The sequence below is a fragment of the Oratosquilla oratoria genome, unplaced genomic scaffold (genome assembly GCF_046742065.1).
Source record: "Oratosquilla oratoria isolate Oo_2021 unplaced genomic scaffold, ASM4674206v1 SCAFFOLD68, whole genome shotgun sequence".
In the NCBI taxonomy this organism is placed as follows: domain Eukaryota; kingdom Metazoa; phylum Arthropoda; class Malacostraca; order Stomatopoda; family Squillidae; genus Oratosquilla; species Oratosquilla oratoria.
The window spans coordinates 784,787-807,974 of record NW_027467732.1 but is presented as its reverse complement, the minus strand read 5'-3'; the positions used below and the strand labels follow the sequence as shown (position 1 = coordinate 807,974).

The following is a 23,188-nucleotide window of genomic DNA, read 5'->3' as shown; positions in this document are numbered from 1 at the left end:
AGCAGAACTCTCGAAAACCTGTCATATTCCTCTACAAAACATAAACCGAATCTTCCCAAAACAAACCATTCCATACCTGGAAAACCAAATAAAAAACCATCCAATAACAAATAATGGCCCTATGTCAATGGAACATGCGAGGTTTCCATTCAAATAGAGAACAGATTCGGGTTCTTTTTAAAGAACATAATTTAGCCGCCATTTGTCTACAAGAAACTAAACTGGGCAATGTTATACCCAACAGTGGACACAACTTTACATTCTACAAATCTCCACCTCCTGTAGGTGAACGTGCTCATGGTGGCACAAGTATTATTTTGACCAAGTCATTACCACAAAACACGATACTACAAGTTTGTGCAACTCAAATTTTCATTAATAAATGGATCACTTTGTGCTCCCTATATCTAGAACCTGACTTAGAATCTCGATTAGTGGACAGAGATGGTAATCCAAGGCAATTAGAAGTTAACGATTTACAATCGCTTTTAAACCAGCTACCTCAACCTTTCATTTTAATGGGGGATTTTAATGCAAAGCATACATTATGGAGTGAAAATATATGCGACCATCGTGGACTTTAAATTGAAGAACTACTAGACTATAATGATATGGTTTTAATGAACGATGGTTCCCCCACAAGGTTTGATGTAGTCCACAACTTCAATTCTGCAATTGATCTTACAATATGCTCATCATCTCTGTTGACATGTGTACTTATTATTCTCCCCTTGGGAATTAGATTCTAGGCATTTAGTGAAAGAAAGAGAAGATGAACGTCCTCAGGTAAGTGGAAGAAGAAGAATGAGAAAAGAAGAATGGTGGAGAGGCAGTTCCATGTCCCTTCCCACCTGTTATCCCTATCTATAAAGTTATCTCATCTTCTCTTAAAACAACCGATAGTTTCAGCCCTCACTACTACATGGTTGCCGTTAGGTCTATTCCATTAGTTAACCACTCTGTTGGTAAACCAAGTCTTGCCTATTTCCTTCTTAAATCTCAATTTTTCCAATTTAAATCCATTACTAACGAGTCCTGCCCTGCTGTCTTAATATGATGGCCTTACCTGCACCCCCTTGTTAAAGCCCTTGACCCATTTGAATGCCTCTTTAGATTACCCCCACATTCTTCGTCTTTCCAGAGAGTGTAAGTTAGAGTGCCTAAGCCTATCTTCGCACGGTAAATGTCCAGCCCTTGTGTCATGTTGGTCGTTCTCCTCTGTGCTGATTCTAGTGAATTACTGTCCGCTCTATAGGACGGAAACCAAAACTGTACCGTACCGAGATGACAGATGGCAATGGACACGAAACTGCCTAATGCAGGCCTTATGGCCTCTTGCAATCTCCCCCATTCTTATGATGACGTCACGATCCGTTTCAGGAGCGTCTGGTGACGGCTGAAGTTGAGCGCACAGATTCGGGCGTTGGATCCGAGACGAGCAAACCTTCACTGGGCCTTCGTCGGGTGACTCGGACGAGCACCAGGGAGGGCGACCATGTCTGTGACGACTGTGATGTGCACGTCGACGCCACCGTTACCAGCAGGTAAGGTCAAGGTGGAAGTTCTGAGGATAAGATGGATTGGTTCTTTCTCTGTCGGGCATCAGGAAGACTTATGATCCTCAGCAGGTAAGTGATAATGATGATGGTAATAATAATGATAATAATAATAATAACAATAATAATAATAGTAATCATTATTATTATTATTATTATCATTATTATTATTACTATAATAATATTAATGATGATGATAATCATAGTAATAGTGATAATGATAAATATCATTATTATGTAATAGTTTGAATATTATTTTTGTTATACATTATGTGCAATTTTGCAATCATTAAATTTTCTGTCGTAGACCTTGGAAGTCGTTTTAATGATTTATTTTAATTGATTTATTAATTTATCATTATAATTATTATTGTTATTATCATTATCATCAGGGGCGCCCGCAGGCTGACGCACCGGACGCACATGCGTCCTGTTTGGACATTACAAGCATACAAGGTCCCCTATTAAACATTTTTCCCTTCTAAAACCCTCAACTTTCAATGAAAAATGTAGATGTTTTAAATACATTAGAAACGTGGTAAAGCATCAGTGTTAAAATTATGTATGCACTAGAATACATGTGGATCTATGTAGTATATAAATTATAAACAGAAGAAAACGCAAACGAAAAATGTGACATTGTGTGGTTTTGGTGGATATATGCATTGTTATCGGTTTCATGTGTCATAGAGACTGGTAGAGTTGCAGAGTTGTTTAGCGACAGGATTTCCGCTTCTGTGTCTGAACACCGAGTGAAATGTATGCACGTGTCATGGTTCGAGTGGTACGTATTCACATGTGCTGTATCGCGTGGTATATGTAATTTTGTCGATCCTGTCAGCGGAGTGTGTATGTTTGTGTGAGTCGTGCACTTGCGAGTGAACATTAGTGGGGTTTTGGGTTTTTGGCAGTGGATATGTGAACGGCTAGTGTGACAGCTGATTGAGTGTGTATTGTAAAGTTTGTGGATTTTATTTGAGTGAACAATTTTGGTAAACGTGTAGTGTTGAAGGTGAATTTGTATTTGTGTTTGAATTTCTCGTCTTGTGCCGTAAGTGTTTTTGATCGAGTTATGTTAATTAATATTCGGTGACAGCTGTTCGAGTGTGTATTGCAAAATTTGTCGATTTTATTTGAGTGAACTTGAATTTATATTTGTATTTCTGAAGTTACTTTGTTGCTGATTTTGTTGTATTAGTTAGTATTCATTTATTTGTTGTTACTACTTAGTTTTAGATATATTCAACCACACTTTAAAAAAACAGGAGGAAAGCCTATATTTTGTAAGCGTCCGTTTTCTTTAGTTGCCGTCAAATTCATTATTCCCTTTTCGTTTCTCAAACAATTAATATACTCTAGTCTATTATTTGAGAATCACGAATTCGGGATTATTGGATGTTGGATTAATTTAGTAGTTGTCATTGAAATTATTATAATTCTTTGCTGATGTGACTGCAGAAGTATCGAACAAGAAATAAACAATTTCTTTTATATGTGAACGACCATTGTTGATACTTGTTAGCTGAAATTCAGCGGTAAAGGCACTAGCTGCAGACTGCAGTATGTATTTACCTAGTGTGCCATAGTTGTTGTTGGTGCCGTTCCTCAGGCTGTCAGGCCGAGCAGCCCTGAGCTCCTGAGAAGAGCCACAGGTCCTTCGCTGAGTGTATATTGTGCTGGTGTCTTGAATATCAGTGTGTTGTATAATAATAATGTTCTATGATGTGTGATAGTGTGTGATGATGTGCCGCAATCTGGACAGATGTCGTTGATGGAGTCATTCAGCTTCTTCTGGTAGCTACGAAGAGCTGGGTGGTGACCACATCTCAATCTGAATTTCCTTATATGAGCTATAGTGTGAAGGATGATTGTGTTTTTTTGTACAGCATGTTCCATTTTTGCCAAGGTCATTCAGATTGGAGCAACATCATGAGGCATGCAGAACGTCACAACAAATCACCTATTCATTTAAGCGCTGTTAGTGATGCTTTGGCATTCAAACATATTTGTGATGGAAAAAATCTGTCAATAAATCAGTCTCTTTCTAAAGCCTATGCTGAACAGGTTGTAAGAAATAGAGCTGCTCTAGTGTCTATTGTGAAGATTATATGCCTATGTGGTAAGCAAGGCATAGCCTTGCGTGGCAAGACAGATAGTCGTAGTAATTTCATGGCACTCTTAGAGCTTAGATCTGAACATGATACTGTTCTCCGTGAACACTTGAAACTGGCTTCTAAGAACAGTCAATACATCAGTCATCGAATTCAAAATGAGATTATTAGCATTATTGGTAGCCAAATAAGGGAAACCACTGTAACTCCATGCAGAGAGGCAAAATACTTCAGTGTGATTGTTGATGAAGCAACTGACATCTCAGTCAAAGAACAAGTAGCCCTTGTGGTGCTGTATGTCACCTCTGATGGCAGTCGACATTAAGAGTTTGTTACATTTGAAGAGACTGCTGACACAACAGGAGAAACTTTGTACAAGTTGATCTGCAACAAACTGGAAGACTTTGGCCTGGACAAGAACAAGGTTGTGGGTTTAGGATTTGATGGAGCTTCTAACATGTCTGGGAAAATCAAAGGTGTACAGGCACGGTTTGTAAATGATGCCCCTACTGTCAAGTATGTTCACTGTAGAGCACATTGTTTAAATCTGGCAATAACACACACATGCAAAGAAACAAGTGTAAGAAACCTATATTCTGTTGTTGGGGAAATTGTGAAGTTCATTAATGCATCAGCAAAGCGGCTTCATATTTATACATCTCAAAATGAAGACGCTGATCGTTTGAAAAAGTTTTGTGTTACTAGATGGGGATGTCATGAGGAAACACTTGGAGTATTTCTGAATGATATAGAAAATATAATTGACACTTTGCACTTCAGAGAAAATGACACTGACCCAAGTACCGCAGCAAAGGCAGGGGCATTCTTTATGAGCATTCACTGCTTCCAGTTTCTTACCACACTGGTAATTGTCCACCACTACCTAAATTTGACAAAAACTCTTTCCGTGGCTCTACAAAGTAAGACTAATAACTTGATTAAAGCTACACAAGAATGCAAAGAGTTGGTGGAAATGCTGAAATCAAAATGGTCTGATGGATCATCTTTTGAGCATCTGTACAGGAAAGCAACACAGTTGGCAGCAGATTTACAGGTTGATGAGAAGCACCCTCGGTCTATTTGTCGTCAGAAAAACAGAGAAAATGACCCATCCACTACAAGTGCAGAATTCTTTGAGAGAAACCTTCACAACCCTTTTTTGGATCACCTTATTGTACAACTCAATGAATGTATCTGTGGATCTACTAACAGGGTTAGAGCAGAAATGCTTTTGCCACAGAATCTTGCGAGTCTCTCAGAAGAAGACATAGCAGTAATAAAAGAGGCATATTCTCCATTCATTAGACTTCTTGATTTGGATGCTGAAGTGGAAAGGTGGAAGTGGAGACATAAGGATGGTGGTCCTTTGAAATTAGAAGAATGTATTCAAAGTACAAGATACCTCTATCCAAACCTGAACAATATTTTTACAGTTCTCTTAACCATGCCTGTCAGCACTGCATCTGCTGAGCGCAGTTTTAGCACACTTAAATGGCTTAAGTCATACCTAAGATCCACTATGGCTTCTGATAGACTAAGCGCTTTAGCACTGTTGCATATTCATCAAGATGTTGCTATTAACTATGAGAATGTCTTACACAGCTTTGATAGTAGTGGACATAGACGTATTGCATTAGCATTTCAATAAAGATGGTTTGTGTCATTGTGTTTTAATTTATGTGGTTTGATATGAAATAAAAAAAAAAACATCCCCACTGACAAATATAATATAAATTTACGAAGTCATGCTGTGTTAAAAGTAACCCAGAGTATATTTTGGTGAAGAATTTAATGAATATTGGATACATAATACATGAAATAATAGAATATAATTTTTGTACTATCCATATGATATCTACATTCTATTGGCATTATTATTACAACTACTATATATGCATAATATTGTCATAAACAATTACTGTATGTAGTTGATAAATATATAAAATAAACTGTTTTATAACTCATTGAACCATTCATTGCATATTCAAGTCAGTGCAATAGACTACTATACACCGGTACTTATGTTTAATGAAAGATACACAATTACATTAGTTTTCCCCTCAATAAAAGGCTGCAATTCACTTCTAAAATTAATGGTCCTAAGTATGTCAAAAAGGCAACCAAAAAGTGGCAAAAACTCAAAACATTTCCGAACCCCTCAGGTGGATAAGCTTTGCTTGGTTGTCTCCCTATAGCCCTTTATACCTTGTGCGTCCACCACAAGAATGTCTGTGGGCGCCCCTGATTATCATCATTATCATTTTCTATTTTTAATATATATTTTAGCACTTGCGTCGATTTTCTCTCTTTCAGTGGTGTGATGTATGCTCCCCTCCTCTGTAGGAGATGTGGAAGGAGAAGACAAGAATGGAAGGAGATCCTAATGGAGATCATCGAGATGGAAGTGAAGTACGGACGGGACCTCAAGGTTATCGTTGAGGAGCTCTACAAGTAAGTATTGATAACTGGCACTTCTATCCTTGAAGATTTGTTTTTCTAGCATAAAAGAGCGCTGAGTAACTCTGATCCATATGTGCGTCACTTGGAGTCTTAGATTTTATGGAGAGTAGAGGAAAGGAGAAATAATAGTAGTAGTAAATATTAGATAGTTGAAGATCAGTGTTCTTCATAGTGTGGAGATAAATCATAATCGTAAAATATTGCTTGGCAACTCTGATCCATAGGGGTGTAATAAAAACTCCCCTAGTGTATTGATTACGTAGGATTATGCAGTGAATACTCCATACAGGAAAGTATGGACTTTTTGTAACCTATACATATTTGGATACTGATTGTACAAAATGTATGCACATATAATTATGTTTTGTGTGTGTATGTGTACAATGCTTTGTACAATTGAACTCTTTTTTTCTGGTTACGCCTATGGAGGTGGCAGGGTTGAGTGAAATGTATGTTCTGTGTTATCCACAGAAGCACAGTTTGAGTGTGTCAGTACTCTTATGTGCATTTTGTGGACATGTTTGTAGCTACCTGTGCACTAGGTAGGGCAATGAAAGAATTAGTCAATCAATCAGTTTCCCCTGGTCTCTCTTGCAGAAAACCCACAACCATCAGCAGTGAAAGAACATAAAGTTATCTTATCACTTATGTGTGAACACTTAGTATATGTTGCAAACACACATATGCTGTCTCGGTTATCCTATATTACCACTTTGTTTTGTTCTAACACCAGGTGATTTTATTATTTTTACTCTTTCCTATATCCATCTTTGCTGTCTATATTTCTGTTCACTTATCTTTTTTTTCATACCATAGCTTAACTTCTTAACACCTTTGATGTGATGGCATACTTTAAATTCTTCTTTGGCTTATTCCAGTTTTATTCAGCTGAGAGGGAGACCTGAGCCAGTGTGGGGTCTCAGGACCCTACTTTGGCCACAGCCTGCCCTCCAGCTAATTAAAATCATCTGGTATTAGATAGAAGGAAACTTGAAAAGAGAACATTACTATAACATGATGGGTTTAATCACTGCAAAATTTTGGTCTTATGATTATTTTATTCTGTTCAGGTGTTTTAATTTTTGAATCACTAAATTATCTTTGGTGTTCTGCAGGGTGAGGCCTCACTGCTTCTTCAGGGCCTTGAAAAAGAAAGAGAGCTGCTGTGGATCTTCTTGAAAGTCTCCCAGATGGAAAATACTCTCTTGCGCCGTATGAATCTCCACTCTTTCCTCATGGTGGGTAGTGCTGTATATTATTCTTAATGTATACTGATAATGATTGTTGTCTTGGGTTTTATTGATTGGTAATGGGCAGCTTTACAGCAGCTGTCAACAGTTCTTAGTCCATCCCATGAGAAGAAATAATAGACTGCTATTTGTGTTGTATTAGTGTGGAACTGTTTCTGTGTCCCTGGCTTATATGAGTAGGAAAAGGAGAGCATTTGTTGGTTGTCAGCTCTCCTTATGGGAAAACTGAAGGAAATAAATCATTGTTTGTGCTAGTGATCACTGGAGGCAACTGTGGTGTGATCAGTAAGTATATTTGCCTGGCAGTTGGGAGATCCGGGGTTCGATTCGCAGTTTGTGCCAACTTTGCAGTGATACTCCCTATCCAACAATGTTGATCAAGAGACTGAGGGTTCCAGTTCAGAAAATGGTTGTCAGCTACTTGTGGTTGTACCTCCAGATAGAGGTTGAACTTGAGACAACAATTATTGTTATTATGGTTATTAATATGGGAGGGTGGAGAGGTGTAGAGTGTATTCAGGTATGGAATGGGTGGGAATGATTTTATGCCTTTTCCTTTTTGGCTACCTCCCTTGTAAGGGGGAAAAAGCCTTGTTATATGTATGTATGGTTATTATTGTTATTACGGTTATTATTGTTATTATTATCATTATTGTTCGAACAATCATACTTTGAAAAAAAATCATAGCCAAGTACCACTGACCAGGGCCGGATTTACACGTTGCGGGGCCTTGTCAGGTTCACCCCTCATTAGAATATTGTCCCAGTTTTTGTGGAACATGCTGTCAGCCACCTCGGAGTTTGTTTACAATCACAGTGCTGCTCAGTGCTTCGTCAGTCAGCTGATTACATGTTTTATCATGATACACCAAAAAAAGTGTTTATACTATTGTAATGGAGTTGGCACGGGACCCCTAAATGCACGAGGCCCTATTTACCCTGTCCTAAATCCAGCCATGCCACTGGCAGTCCATCACTCACCCTGCTTGCTGTGTCCCTACCATTCTTATTTACCCACACCTTTCAACAAAGTAAGATGCTTTGAAGAACAGGCAGTAATTGTATCTATGATGATGGCTTCCATTCTGAAGGGGTCTCAATTAATCAAGACTCCATTCACTTAAGTTGCATAGATTTACCTTTCTTTAGCTGTGATGGAATTGACAAAAGACATAATTGTGTTAAAGGTGTCAGGTTTCAGCTAATGCACTTGCACATGTCCATTGCATTTCTATCTTAATAAGCCAGACTCAAATAACATATAATGATATTTTATGTCTATGTCTTAAGCATTGCATTCTTTATATCACATAGTAAATATTCTTTGTATAATGAACAGGTTCCAGTACAGCATATTACCAAATACCCATTGTTGTTGGCACACATCCTAGCCGTGAAGACTGCAGGAGAGCAAAGGATAAGATTGAGGTTCATCTTGAACACATGAATAATGTAAGTAATCCACTCTGTGTAACTGAGTGGCTTACACACAATAAACGAGAACACTCTGCCTCCAGTAATGCCTTACATATTATACATTCCTAGTATCTTGTCCATTAATGGAAAGTCCCCTTCAACACACAAATAACGGTGGATATCCAATCCAAACTCTTGACTTTCAAATAGTAAACTAGTATGTTCTGCATCCACATGACTGTAGATAATTCTTCCTCAAGTAACCTCTCATGTATTGTGATGTCCTTCAATGATATTCAAAAAAGCATTCAGAAAAACTACTACCTTTTGCACATCCCCAGTATTTTTCCAATGTTCACTACTGTCTTTCTAATTCTGTTATCAAAATTTCCCCATTAAAGGCAATAATCATTATTGCTATTACTCCCTTATCTTTGTTCACCATCCGAATCAAAACAGGATTCAGCATGAATCATGAGTATCTAAATAAATGATGTTTATCTTCCTCATTTCTGTATTGTTGAACAAATCTCATTAATATGATGCTGTTTAGCTGCAGGAAACAAAGGAGATTAGCCCAACGAAGTTATGGTGACGGATTTTGATGAGTGTGGGAAGCAGTACACCCTTGCGCCATGTGCCACCTACTGACCACACAAGTAATCTTAAGCTCCGCAAGGTCTGCACATGACAGTTCTTTTGTTTCATGTTTAAACAATATTTTGAGTCTGAATGTTTGTGTAGAATTCAGTTCAGTTGCCATGAGTTTACACTGCTACTGTGCATGGGAATGAAAAGGGTAGTCAGCAGATGATGAGGAGGTGGGGATAAACCAGCTCAGGTTGTGAGACCCTGTTATTGAAGAGCTGTATATATATATAAATATATATATATATATATAATATATATATATATATATATATGATACTGATGACCCACTTTCGGAGAAGAGTAAGCGAAGATATAGAGATCTGTATATTTTGATCACTTACTGTGATCCTCTTCAGCAGATATGAGTTACAAAGTACAGAACAATGTGTATTTATAGTGAGACAGTGAGATAGCAAGAGGGGACGAGGCTCAGGTCAACGCGCCCGGCACGCATGCTCGCATCTTGGTGGCTCAGGTCACATGACCGGCGTTGCATGGGCCTTGGTGATTTTTGTCCACCGCTAATGTTGATGGTAATATTTTATTTATGGCAAAAGAAGAAATAGTCTGGTGACCATTGACCATGGGAAATGTTGTAATTTGGGAAATTATATATTAAGGAGGATTCTACTATTTTTCTTCTGAAACTACATTTGGATTTATAAATTATTTCAGCATCGTCCCAATTTATTCGGTGGTTTTTATTGGCGACGTGCTGAAATACTGTGGAATTTTCCTGTCCGTATTTAACAGAGTTCTTGTGCTCCTTAACCCTGGTATTGAGATCTTGACCCGTCTGTCCCCAATATACATCATTGCAATCTAAACAGGGTAATTTATAAACCCCAGGAGTTGTATTACTCTTGGAACTATGATGTATATTGACAACTTTGCTGAACAAATTATTGGGATAATGGAAGATAAAATTTACCTTTTCCTTTGGTAACATGTGAGACAATTCATGGATTGATTTGTTAAAAGGCAATTTTATGCATCTATTATCCCAATTATGATTCATGGCGGAATGGGAATCTGTTTTGTGAAAACTAATTTTGGCCTTGCTAAGAGCTTTTTGTAAAAACCACAGCGGGTATCCTAATTTTGTTAGTTGATTTTTTCACTGAATTTAGTTCCAAATCTAAGTATTGGGAGCTACAATTTCTCAAAGCCCATAAGAATAGGGCTGAAGCTACACTATATTTTATTTTGTCAGGATGGTGGCTAAAGAAATGTAGGTAGCTCCCTGTGTGGGTGGGCTTCCTATAAACTGCGAAGGACAGTGACTCCACATTTCTTATTATTAAAATATCTAGAAAAGGTAATTTGTGATCTAATTCCCATTCCACCTTAAATTTAATATTGTTAGTTAGGTGATTGAGTTTGTTGTGAAATTCTTGGAATGATCCCCATTCATCATCCCAAACCGTAAAGATGTCATCGACATATCTGTGCCAGAACATGGCGGGTGGTTTAATTTCCGGTAATAGCACTGATTCAAAATATTCCGTATATAAGTTGGCTAGAACTGGCGAGAGATTAGAGCCCATGGAACATCCGAATTTCTGTTTATAATAAAGATCTTTGAATGAAAAAACATTGGTGTTGACGCAAAGTTGCGTTAAACTTAATATTTTATCTAGTGGCAGTGATAGCTGGTTCTGGTATGGTTGTAATTTTTCTTTCAAAAAATGTCATCCGGCTCGTCCTCGTTGTCGTCGTGGTGAGAGATGTTGGCAGACGACAAGATGGCGTCCCAATCCTATGCTACCGACTTCGTTCATTAGCATATTTTCTTGTAGCATGGTAATTTTTACTTTCATTTCCGCCCACAAAATTGCATATTACATTGATACATTTTAATTTACAAAATAAATAATTAATTTTCTATTGCTATATTGCACCCATGGTCGAAACTAAAAAAATACCCCGGTATTCAATATGGAATGTCAGCATACACGGATTTGGTCATATACGGTAATTTCTGGAACCTAACCACCGTAAATAAACAGTAAATAAAACTTTAATGTACTGTATAAAAGAGGTAAAATACACGAAAATAAAGATACATGTATTGCTGGACATTGTACATACAGTACATGTATGTATATGTATACACATTCGCGTAACGACCAATTCGGTTAACGACGGCGCGCTGGTCCCAATTGTCGTTTTTAAATGAAGAGTGGTTGTACATTGCACTTCATCTAAGAGATGCTGAGGTGGAAAAGTGACTAAATGGGATTTATTTGTTTATGTCATACATACATACATACATATACCAAGGCTTTTTCCCCCTTCCAAGGGAGGTAGCCAAAAAGGGAAAGGCATAAAAACACTCCCACCCATTTCATCCCTAAATACACTCCACACCCCTCCCACCCTTCCTCTCATCTGAGCACCTCCTGGATGACGGGTCATCCCTGCACCCTGCCCACTTGATTGTAAATATAATTGCATCACTTCTGTTTTATTTGTTTGGCTGACAGTACATAAATGATTTGTAATGTCGAAATAAATATTGGGTGGGGACGAAGCCTTTATTAGTATGATGCTTTGCTTGTTACAGCTTTTGCAAGTACAGTACATCCTCGTTATATGGTACATATGCGTTCCAGAAAACCTTACCGCAAATTGAAATTACCGTATACCAAACCCATTATAACATGTAATAATAGGATATAGCATATGTACCTTCTCCTTGCTCTTTCCTCTTCAAAATATCTAACAGATACCGTATCTGTGAATTTTTCTTACTGTAAATAGAATCGAGGGTAGTAATTACCAAATACCGTAACTGTGAATTTACCAGATAAAGAATCACTGTATAAGGAGGACTCACTGTACATAGTTGAAATACACATGACTGAGATTAAACAAGAGGAATGGAGGGAATTGGGGGAAGGAGGGAGGAAGGGAGATAGGGAAGGGGGAGGCGGGTCACTGAATACTAGGAAAGATTAAAGAGAAGGTGGACCAAATTTCTGGGAACAGGAAAGGTTAAAGATAAGATGAAACAATTGGCTGGGTGAAGGACATTAGCTCACAACTGAGGAACAAAATGAAAAAGGATATGTTTCTCGATTGTGAGCTAATGTCCTTCACCCAGCCAATTGTTCCATCTTATCCTTAACCTTTCCTGTTCCCAGGCATTTGGTCCACCTTCTCTTTAGTTGACAAACTTAACTATCATCACAACACAGGGGAGACTGCAGATACAGCCCTATATCTGTAGCCCTATATTTGATGCCCAACTTCTCACTCCATAATATGGCTGGATTAGACACTGAATGATTTTATCCTTCCTGTAAGAAAGGCTTACAACAGGGTAGACAGGAAGGCACTATGGGAGGTACTGCAGATATATGGGATAGGAGGAAAGCTGTTAAGAGCAGTCAAGAGTTTTTATGAGAGTAGTAGAGCTTGCGTTAAGATTAGAAATGTAGAGAGTGAATGGTTTGAGGTAAAGGTAGGACTTCATCAGGGATGTGTTATGTTGCCCTGGCTGTTCAATCTTTATATGGATGGGGTGATGCGAGAGGTGAATGCAAGGGTAGTGGGTCAGGGGTTAGAGATGATTAAAGAAAACAGAGACAAGTTGGAGGTGAGCCAGTTGTTGTTTGCTGAAGACACTGCACTTGTAGCAGGATCAGAGGAGGGATTGAGGAAGTTAGTGACAGAGTTTGAGAAGGTGTGTGAAAGAAGGAAGCTGAAGATAAATGTGGGCAAAAGTAAGGTGACGAGATGTACAAGGGGAGAGAGTGACAGCAGGCTGGAAGTGAGCATTAAGGGTGAAAGACTGGAGGAAGTAGATAGTTTTAGATACTTGGGTGCGAATGTGGCAGGAAAGGGAGGAGTGGGGGTGGAGGTAGAATGTAGATTGAGAGAAGTGAGTAAATGCCTTGGTGGATTAAAAAGTGTAATGAGAAATAGACATTGGGAATGGATGCTAAAAGGAGGTTATATGAAGGACTGATTGTGCCAACAGCACTGTACAGGGCAGAAACATGGAACATGAGAGAGGAAGAGAGGAGTTTGAATGTGTTTGAGATGAAATGTCTGAGAAGTATGATGGGGGTTACTAGGCTAGAGTGAGAAATGAGGAGGTGAACAGGGGTGGAAAGGGAGTTGAGAGATAGGGTTGATGAAAGAGTATTAGGATGGTTTGGACACATGGAAAGAATGAGTGAAGAAAGATTAGTAAAATAAGTGTGGAAGGCAGAGGTGGAAGGAGTGAATATGAGGGGGCGTCCAAGGATGAGATGGATGGATGGGGTGAAAGGGGTATTACAATAGAGAGGAATGTCTGTTGAGGAAAGACAGGAGAGGACAGAAGATAGTGGTGAATGGAGAGGGGTTGTGTATAGATGATGCTGTGATGCACGAGGGGGAGTGGGTGGGGGATGGGGGTGAGGAAGTATGTATGAGAAAAAATTTGACACAGCCCGAAGAGATGTCTCCCCATCTCCTTTTATGCATAGGGGGATGGAGAGGGGGGGTCTCCGAATTTATGAAGTGGCCTTACTGTGGATGTGCTGTGTCTTGACAATGACACTGCTTCTGATCCAGGGCAGTGGGCAGGATGCAGGGATGACCTGTAATCCAGGAGGTGCCAAGATGGGAGGGAGGGAGGAGGTTGGAGGGGTGGAATATATAGGAAATAGAATGGGTGGGAATGGTTTCTATGCCTTTTTTTTTTTTAGCTACCCTCCATGTAGGGGGAAAAAGCCTTTGGTATATGTATGTGTAAGAAAATGTGTCTTATGCGTTGGCAGATATGGTGCTTAATTCATTTCCTAATCCTGAGTTGATATAGAAAAGCAGTACTGCATTATCAACTAATTATACTCTTTTGACAGGTGGCCCTTGAAGTTCTTGAATGGTCCTCAGAGGATGTGCAGTTCTCTCGCGAAGGGCGACTGTTGTGCCTATCTCCAGACTTCAACAACTGGACACGTCGAGGGCGCTCCATCAAGATGATACCTGTTCATGTTGTACTAGTCACCCTGGGCAAGCTGAAAGGTTATGGTATTTCTTTAGCCCTTCCACAACAGTGATAGTTGTTGTTGTTGTTGTCGTTCCCTAGACTGTCTGTCCGAGCAGTCCCGTCTCCCCAAGGAATGCCACAGCCGAAACTGGGTTTTCCCACAAATCCTTTATAGAGTGTATGTTGTGTTGTTTGCGTGCATGATTGTGTATAATGCAGTCTTCCATTATGTGTTGTATGGTATGGGGTGAAGTGTTACATCCTGGGCAGCTGTTCACAACACGGTCGTCCAGCCTCTTCTGGTAGCTTAGAAGTGCTGGGTGGTGACCGCATCGCAGTCTGGCCAAGTGGACTCTGTCCTTACGTGGGAGAGAGGATTCAGAAGGGTGGATATCAGGGGGTCTGGCATGCAGCAGTGTGTTGTCTTTCAGTGTGTTAATGGAGCGGTGAGTGATATGATTATGAATATGTTTCCGGAGGCTGGTATTTGGTGGTTGTGGAGGAAGAGAAGAGAGTATCTGTGTGTAATAAAGGTCTTTGGGTGTAGTTTTAATGTTTCTTGGTGTGTGTGGGTGTTCTGCTATGTAGTGTAGCGGGTGTGATGTGTTTGTGGTGGCTGCGGCAAGTGTTTGTGTGCCTCTCATGTCGAGGTGGTCCTTGACTTTGAGGACTTTTGTTTCATGGTGTAAATGGTCTGTAGGTGATGTATTTGTGCAGCCTGTAATTGTTTTTAGGGCTTTGTTTTGTATGATTTGAAGGGTGTTGTGGTGTGTCTCACTGAGATTAGGAGCCCATGCAGGACTCGCATAATTCATCACTGAGCGTATGCATTGTTTGTATATTGTTATATTAGTTTCTTTGTTTTGTCCAAATGTTGTTCCAGTGATTGACTTAAGTGCGTTAAGTCTAGGTGTGCATTTGTTTTTTATGTTTGTGAGGTGTTGTTTGAAAGACATGGATGTATCGTATGTTACACCAAGAATTTTCGGTGTGTTTGTGTGTGGTATTAGAGTGTTGTTGATGTAGAGATGAGGTATGTATTTGTGTTCTTTTGTCCAGTTGGTGAGAAGTGTTGCTGTAGATTTGGTTGGAGCTATTTTGAGTCTGTTTGTGATGAACCATGTGTTGAGTGTGTCAAGGTAAGGCTGGATTATTTCTGCGGCTTTGTCTGTGTTACGATGTGTGCATGTGATTGTTATGTCGTCTGCGTAGGAAGAGATTTGTATTTCTGAGGTGTCTGGCGTGGGTAAGTCATGCATGTATAGATTAAATAATGTGGGGGATAGAACTGAGCCCTGTGGTACTCCGTTCTTAATGTTTCTGATGTGCGATGATTGGCCATTATATGACACATGAGCATTCCTGCCTGCCAGATAATTGGCCAGCCATCTTTTGGTGTTATTGTGCATGTCTGTGTTATATATTTTATTTGTTAGGTTGTGGCGGGGGATAGCATCAAAAGCTTTACTAATGTCCAATGTTATAAGAAGTGTTCTGTGGTGGGGCCTATCTGAATTGATGCCATCTAAAATTCTTTGTGTGAGGTTTGTCAGTAGAGTGTTTGTGGAGTGTAGTGGCCTAAAACCGTGTTGTGAGTCAGCAAGGGGAATATATGGTGTGACAAGTTTAAGTATTAGGCGTTCAATGACTTTAGAGGGGGTGCAGAGAAGTGTGATTGGGCGGTGCGATGTTGGGATTGTTGGGTCTTTGTTCGGTTTTGGAATGGTGATGATTTTACCATGCTTCCAGATGTCGGGTATAGTGTTGTGTGAATAGCTGTAGTTTGCAATGTTTGTGAGTGCGTGTATACCTTGTGGTCCAATGTGTTTTAGGTGGATGTTGCTTATGTTATCAGGGCCACAGGCAGATGAGTGCTTGAGACTATGCATTATGAGTTTTGTCTGACTGTCTATGAAGGGTGTATAGTCTGAGTCTGTGGGAAAGTCTTTCTTACGTCGAATGGTGCGTCGGTCGTCAGGGTGAGATGTAAGATGGCTCGTCTGTGCAAAATGACGTATGAGTGCGTTTGCTTGTTGTCTGTTTGAGGGTAGATTATCTGTTGTTGTGATTATTGCTGCGTGAGAGCGTGTAGTGTTAGTGTTGGATAGTGTAATGCTGTTGAGTGTTTTGTACAATACACTTGATCACAAAACAAACACCAGCAAATTGTACAGTGATAGTAGAAAGTAGAGGTAGTGGAAGTTAAAAGTGATCATCATTATTGATGGTTAAAGAAAATGGAGAAAAGTGGGAGGTGAGCCGACTGTTGTTTGCGGACGACACTGCGCATGTGGCAGGATCGGAGGAGGGATTGAGGAAGCTGGTGGCAGAGTTTGGGAGAGTATGTGATAGAAGAAAGCTAAAGATAAATGTGGGTAAAAGTAAGGTGATGAGATGTACAAGGGGTGAAAGTGGCAGTAGACTGGAAGTGAACATTAAGGGAGAGCGACTGGAGGAAGTGGATAGTTTTAGAAGGATGTGGATAGTTTTAGATACTTGGGTGCAAGTGTAGCAGGAAAAGGTAGAGTGAAGGTGGAGGTAGAATGTAGATTGAGAGAAGCGAGTAAATGCCTGGGTGGATTAAAGAGTGTAATGAGGCATAGACATTTAGGAATGGATGCGAAGAGGAGAATGTATGAAGGAGTGATTGTGCCAACAGCACTATATGGGGCAGAAACGTGGAACATAAGAGAAGAAGAGAGAAAGAGTTTGAATGTGTTTGAGATGAGGTGTCTGAGAAGTATGGTGGGGGTTACTAGGCTGGATAGAGTGAGAAATGAGGATGTGAGGAGGAGAACAGGGGTGAAAAAGGAGCTGGGAGATAGGGTTGATGAAAGAATATTAGGATGGTTTGGACACATGGAAAGAATGAGTGAAGAAAGACTAGTAAAAGAGGTATGGAAGGCAGATGTGGAGGGAGTGAACATGAGGGGACGTCCTAGGATGAGGTGGATGGATGGGGTGAAGGGGGCTTTGGGGAAGAGGGGAATGTCTGTTGAGGAAGGAAGGGAGAGGACGAAAGACAGAGGTGAGTGGAGAATGGTTGTATATGGATGATGTGGTGATTGCATGAGGAGGAATGGGCGGGGGGGTGGGGGGTGAGGTAGTATGTGTGAGTAAATTTTGACGCAGCCTGAAGGGATTTCTCCCCGTCCTCTCCTTATATGCAAGGGGGGACGGAGAGGGGAGGTCGCCGATTAAATGAAGCGGCCTTGCTGTGGATGTGCTGTGTCTTGCGACACTGCTTCTGACCCAGGGCGGTGGGCAAGGTGCAGGGATGACCCGTCACACAGGAGGTGCTCAGATGAGAGGGAGGGTGGGAGGGGTGTGGAGTGTATTTAGGGATGAAATGGGTGGGAGTGTTTTTATGCCTTTCCCTTTTTGGCTTCCTCCCTTGAAAGGGGGAAAAAGCCTTGGTATATGTATGTATGTATGTATTATTGTTTAAGGGGAGAGTCTCCAATCATAAAAAAAAAGTTTGTGACTTTGATCAGTAGGGATGCCACTAAAGTTTCTAAAACACTGACTGCATAGAATTTAACTGGTGAGATTATTGTTATGTACATATCTGTCTGTTGAGGAAGGACGGGAGAGGACAGAAGACAGGGGTGAATGGAGAATGGTTGTATATGGATGATGTTGTAATTTCATGAGGTGGAATGGGCGGGGGGATGGGGGGTGAGGTAGTATGTGTGAGCAAAATTTGACGCAGCCCAAAGGGATTTATGCAATGGGGGGACGGAGAGGGGGGGTCGCCGATTTAATGAAGCGGCCTTGCTGTGGATGTGCTGTGTCTTGCGACACTGCTTCTGACCCAGGGCAGTGGACAAGGTGCAGGGATGACCCGTCATCCAGGAGGTGCTCAGATAAGAGGGAGGGTGGAGGGGTGTGGAGTGTATTCAGGGATGGAGTGGGTGGAAATGATTTTATGCCTTTTCCTTTTTGGCTACCTCCCTTGTAAGGGGGAAATGCCTTGGTATATGTATGTATGTATGTACAGTATAAAGATGTTTATTTTATCCTTTGCATCAAATAAATATTGTTATTAAAAGTAGCAATTAATTTATATTTCAGTACTGTCGCCTGTCAAGACTAGGTGGATCAAATGTAAAAATGTCAGTAAAATTCATTATTGACATGTGTTGAATGAATGACTTGCAAAAGAAGTTCAACTGGGAGGGACAAGTTGGATGGAAGACCAAGGACAACAAATACAAGATTGGATTTAAGCCAACAAAGCTATGCACCATAATTACAAGTAGGTTTAATGTTACATAGTGATAGGGAGGGTAGCAGGTGGAGGGGAGTGGAGTGTATTAGGGATGGAATGGGCGGCAATTTTTTTTTTTTTTTTTTTTTTTTTTTTTTTTCCTCACTACCTCTCTTGTAAGGGGGAAAAAGCCTTTGGTATATGTATGTAGTGAATTTCCCTAGAGCAGGGTGAAGACTTGTAAACAAAGAATGTAGGGTTGTTTGTGGATGACAGTGCAGCTGTGACAGGTTCTTTAGAGAGACTATTTGGTGACTGAATGATTTTGACAAGGGAAGTAATAGATGGAAGATGAGAGTGAAAGAAAAGTAATTTCATGAAGTGCACATATGAGAAATGATGATGGTAGCTGAGTGAATGTGAGATTGAATGAAAGGTTGCATGAGGAAGTGGAAAGTTTCAACCATCTGAGGTCATATAACTAGAAGTGAGTGAATGTGCAAGTCCGTACTGATTGCATGGATGAATATACAGGTATTTGTTTGGGATGTAAAGAGCATTGTGGATAGCAGATATTTGAGAATGTATGCAAAGAGAAAGATTGTATGAAGATAACATACCCACAGAAATGTGGAATGTGAGAGGGACTAAAAGGAGATAACAATGTATTTTAGAAAGAGGTGCCTGAGGAGGATGCTGGTAGTTTTAATTTGGCAACATTTGAATATTTCATTGTAACAGAGTAATGACTGTGCAGGGAACGTTATTGTCTAGCAAATCAAGTCTTCAGTCAGCAAAGGGAGTAAGATCAAGGCAATTCAATTATTCAAATACAAAACTGTACTCGCAAATATTGTATGAAGAGTGTGCAGACATTGCAAGACGTTTAGCCAACTTATTCAGTTGGGTAATGACATGTGAATTTCATGAATATTGCGGCAAGTTAATGGTCTAACCTGGCCAAACCATTTAGATTCAGACAAATCCATGTTAATCATGGGACTTGCAATCACCAAGCTACCTTCATTTGTTTTTACAGTGTTGCCTATTTATGCAAACCCTTCAGCATTAATTGCAAGTAAAACAAGGGATGTTTAAAACCTGAACTTTTAGTTATTTCTCAAAACACAAATTATTCTGGGTATTCAGATTTAGTTAACCAACCAACTTCTCCCTTCACATGCCCTCCGTACCTCTTTTACTAATCTTTCTTCACTCATTCTTTCCATGTGTCCAAACCATCCCAATACTCTTTCATCCACCCTATCTCCCAACTCCCTTTCTACCCCCGTTCTTCCCGTCACCTCCTCATTTCTCACTCTATCTAGCCTAGTATCCCTATCATACTTTTCAGACACCTCATCTCAAACACATTCAAACTCTTCTCTTCCTCTCTTTATGTTCCATGTTTCTGCCCCATACAGTGCTGTTGACATGATCACTCCTTCATACAACCTCCTCTTAGCATCCATTCCTAAATGTCTGTTTATCATTACACTTTTTAATCCACCAAGGCATTTACTCACTCCTCTCAATCTACATTTTACCTCCACCCCCCACTCCTTCCTTTCCTGCCACATTCGCACCCAAGTATCTAAAACTATTCACTTCCTCCAGTCGCTCTCCCTTAATGCTCACTTCCAGCCTGTTGCCACTTTCAACCCTTGTACATCTCATCACCTTACTTTTACCCACATTTATCTTCAACTTTCTTTTTCCACACACTTTCCTAAACTCTAACTTCCTCAATCCTTCCTCTGATCCTGCCACAAGCGCAGTGTCATCCGCAAACAACAGCTGGCTTACATCCCACTTTTCTCCATTTTCTTTAACCATCTCCAATCCCTGACCCACCATTCTTGCATTTACCTCTCACACCACCCCATCCATGTATAAGTTGAACAGCCAGGGCGACATTACATATCCCTGACGAAGTCCCACCTTTACCTCGAACCACTCACTTAGCTCTCCATTTCTAATCCTGACACACGCTCTACTACTCTTAAAAATTCTTGACAGCTCCTAAAAGCTTTCCTCCTATCCTGTATATCTGCAAAACCTTCCATAGTGCCTTCCTGTCTACCAAGTCATAAGCCTTTTCCAGATCCATATAAGCCCAAAAAACATCCTTACCTTTTCCTATAGCTTTCTCACATATCTGTCTTACTATAAAAATCTGATCTATGCAACATCTACCTGTCCTAAATCCACACTGTTCCTCACCAATTACTCCCTCTATTCCTCTCCTAATCCTCTCAATCAAGACCCTCCCATAAGCCTTCCCAACTACACTTAACAAGCTAATCCCTCTCAAACTACTACACTCGCACTTGTCCCCTTTTCCCTTGTAAAGTGGAACTATAAAATAACATAAGATTTAACATTAAGGATGTGTAATGCTGTTAATAAAGACCATTAACATAAAGTTTTCCTCAATGTATTTGCAAGGGTTTTACTTGACAACAGAAACTTCCAAACCACAGAGGATGAAATTGGAAAAACCATCATGAAGTATTTAAGGAATGCATCAGACAGATGTGGTGGTCGCCAGAGGCGTTCAAATATCAATACTTCCACCAGTAGTGACACATCATAGGCCTCCTTTATGGAAATATTTGTCCAGGTGTTACATATACACTAATTGTTGCTGCCCAATGCAGAACAGCTGGATTACCATGATTAACTTACTTTCATAAGGAATGTCTGGCCTTTCTTTCATACCAAATAATGATATACATATACACTAATTGTTGCTGCCCAATGCAGAACAGCTGGATTACCATGATTAACTTACTTTCATAAGGAATATCTGGCCTTTCTTTCATACCAAATAATGATATACTTTTGTTCATACCAAAGAATATGGATTTGTTTAATTATACTTTTGTTCACACCAAAACAATATGGACTTGTTTAATTTAGGAATAATTGTGCCATGTACAATTGTACCCAGGTGTTTGTGTCCATGACCCTAATTCCAGCTAACATCAACATTTGGCATCCTTGCAGTCATGGATACAAAATGGAAATAAATATGAGATTATCCTTAGTTGTTTTCAGCTTTATATCTTACATCCATGACTGAAGGTGCCACATGTTCATATTGACTGGGCATTGGTAGAAACACCTGTAGGTGTAGTCATGTTATGTACCCTAGTTATATTGTAATGTCTACCTTGGTCTGTTATACCACTATCAAAGCATTCAATACTTCTGTGGTAGAGGGGCAGTATAACTAATGTTTTTTACTTAATATTTGTTTCCTTTGAAAACTGCACATACACTGTACTTTCACAATTATTCAATGGCTTAAATACTATATTTTGTTCAATACTGTGTGATATTCATTTGATATTTTCATGTTTGAGAATATGAAATGAGAATATTGTATATTTTTGATACTGAAAGAGCACATTAGCATATTATGTTTTATATATATATATATATATATATATATATATATATGTTTCTTTTGAAAACTGCACATACACTGTACTTTCACAATTGTGTAATGGCTTAAATACTATAATTTGTTCAACACTGATATTCATGTGATATTTTCATATTTGAGAATATTTTATATTTTTGATACTGAAAGAGTACATTAGCATATGTTTTACATATATATATGTATATATATATATGTATGTATATATATCAATGTGTATATAGTTCCTACTAGAAACTAGTCTACGTAAGGACATAAGAATGAAGGAGACTGCAAGAGACCATAAGGCCTACACTAGATTTTCATTTTTTACTGCAGTATGCATTGTAATAATTTTTTTTTTTTTTTTTTCATATTTCTCTTAATAAAGTCTACTTGTATATAATCAGGTGTGTTTCAGTTTGTGAGCTTCATCAGTATTGCATGATATTCACTTTCACATTTCACTGTATTGGTTAGATGTTTATCTGTATACTATACTGGACTAAGTCAACTGCATTGGACAAGTTGATATAGTTATTCATTTTCACATTTGACTGCCTTTGATGGAGAACTACTTTTCTGCCTACATGTCATGTGTATGATTCAGGACCAGACTAGGTGCCATGCACACTCGCCCTTTACCCCTACTCCATTAACCTTTTACCATACCTACTATATACTTCTTGGTGCATTTAACAGATCCTGGAATGCATCCAAAAATATGTATCAGGTGTGGTAATAGGTTAAAATGGGAGGGGTGAAGGGTGAGTGAGGTGGAATGATACTGAGCTATGCACATGAAGCGTAGGCATAAAAGTAGTTTTCCATCAATGGCATTGATGTCTAACCAATGCAGTCAAATGTGAAAATGAATAACTATATCAACTGGTCTAATGCATTTACCAGCATCTAGTCGACTTAGGCCAGTGTGTATGCGGATAACTTTATTAGTCGGACCAATTCTGGGAATAAGAACTAACAGATGTGGCCCAATATAGTATAGGCCCAATTTAGGGTACCCATTCATTGCCCCTACATTGGCCCAGCTTCTAGCCGACACAGTCCAGTGTACATGTGGATAACTTTATTAATCGGACCAACTCAGGACACCTGAGTTTAC

At 39.5% G+C, this 23,188-nt stretch overlaps 2 protein-coding genes across 9 annotated transcripts in view; both read left to right on the top strand.

The window, feature by feature from the left end:
* Positions 1–4,124: 4,124 nt before the first annotated feature.
* LOC143023889 (52 kDa repressor of the inhibitor of the protein kinase-like) lies at positions 4,125–5,315 on the top strand. Its single transcript, XM_076182548.1, has one exon. The coding sequence runs from the start codon at positions 4,125–4,127 to the stop codon at positions 5,313–5,315; it is 1,191 nt and encodes a 396-aa protein (XP_076038663.1).
* A 158-nt stretch (positions 5,316–5,473) lies between these two features.
* LOC143023896 (uncharacterized) overlaps positions 5,474–23,188 on the top strand; it is a 29,198-nt gene continuing 11,483 nt past the window's right edge. For 2 of the 8 annotated variants that reach the window (XR_012966236.1, XM_076182558.1), the window contains exons 1-5: positions 5,474–6,118; positions 7,243–7,365; positions 8,717–8,829; positions 9,347–9,472; positions 14,301–14,469. Coding sequence is in view for 2 of the 8 variants with exons in the window: in XM_076182558.1 (XP_076038673.1) it covers positions 9,398–9,472; positions 14,301–14,469 (244 nt within the window). In the remaining 6 variants the exon portion in view is untranslated. Of the gene's footprint in view, positions 6,119–7,242; positions 7,366–8,716; positions 8,830–9,346; positions 9,473–14,300; positions 14,470–18,502; positions 20,300–21,086; positions 22,046–23,188 lie in introns of those variants that run through there. The other 6 variants (XR_012966234.1, XR_012966233.1, XR_012966232.1 and 3 more) reach the window with 6 other exon arrangements.

What these genes read in the sequence shown, in the direction of transcription:
- LOC143023889 (XM_076182548.1), top strand. Translation starts at nt 4,125, where the DNA reads ATGTCTGGGAAAATCAAAGGTGTACAGGCACGGTTTGTAAATGATGCC.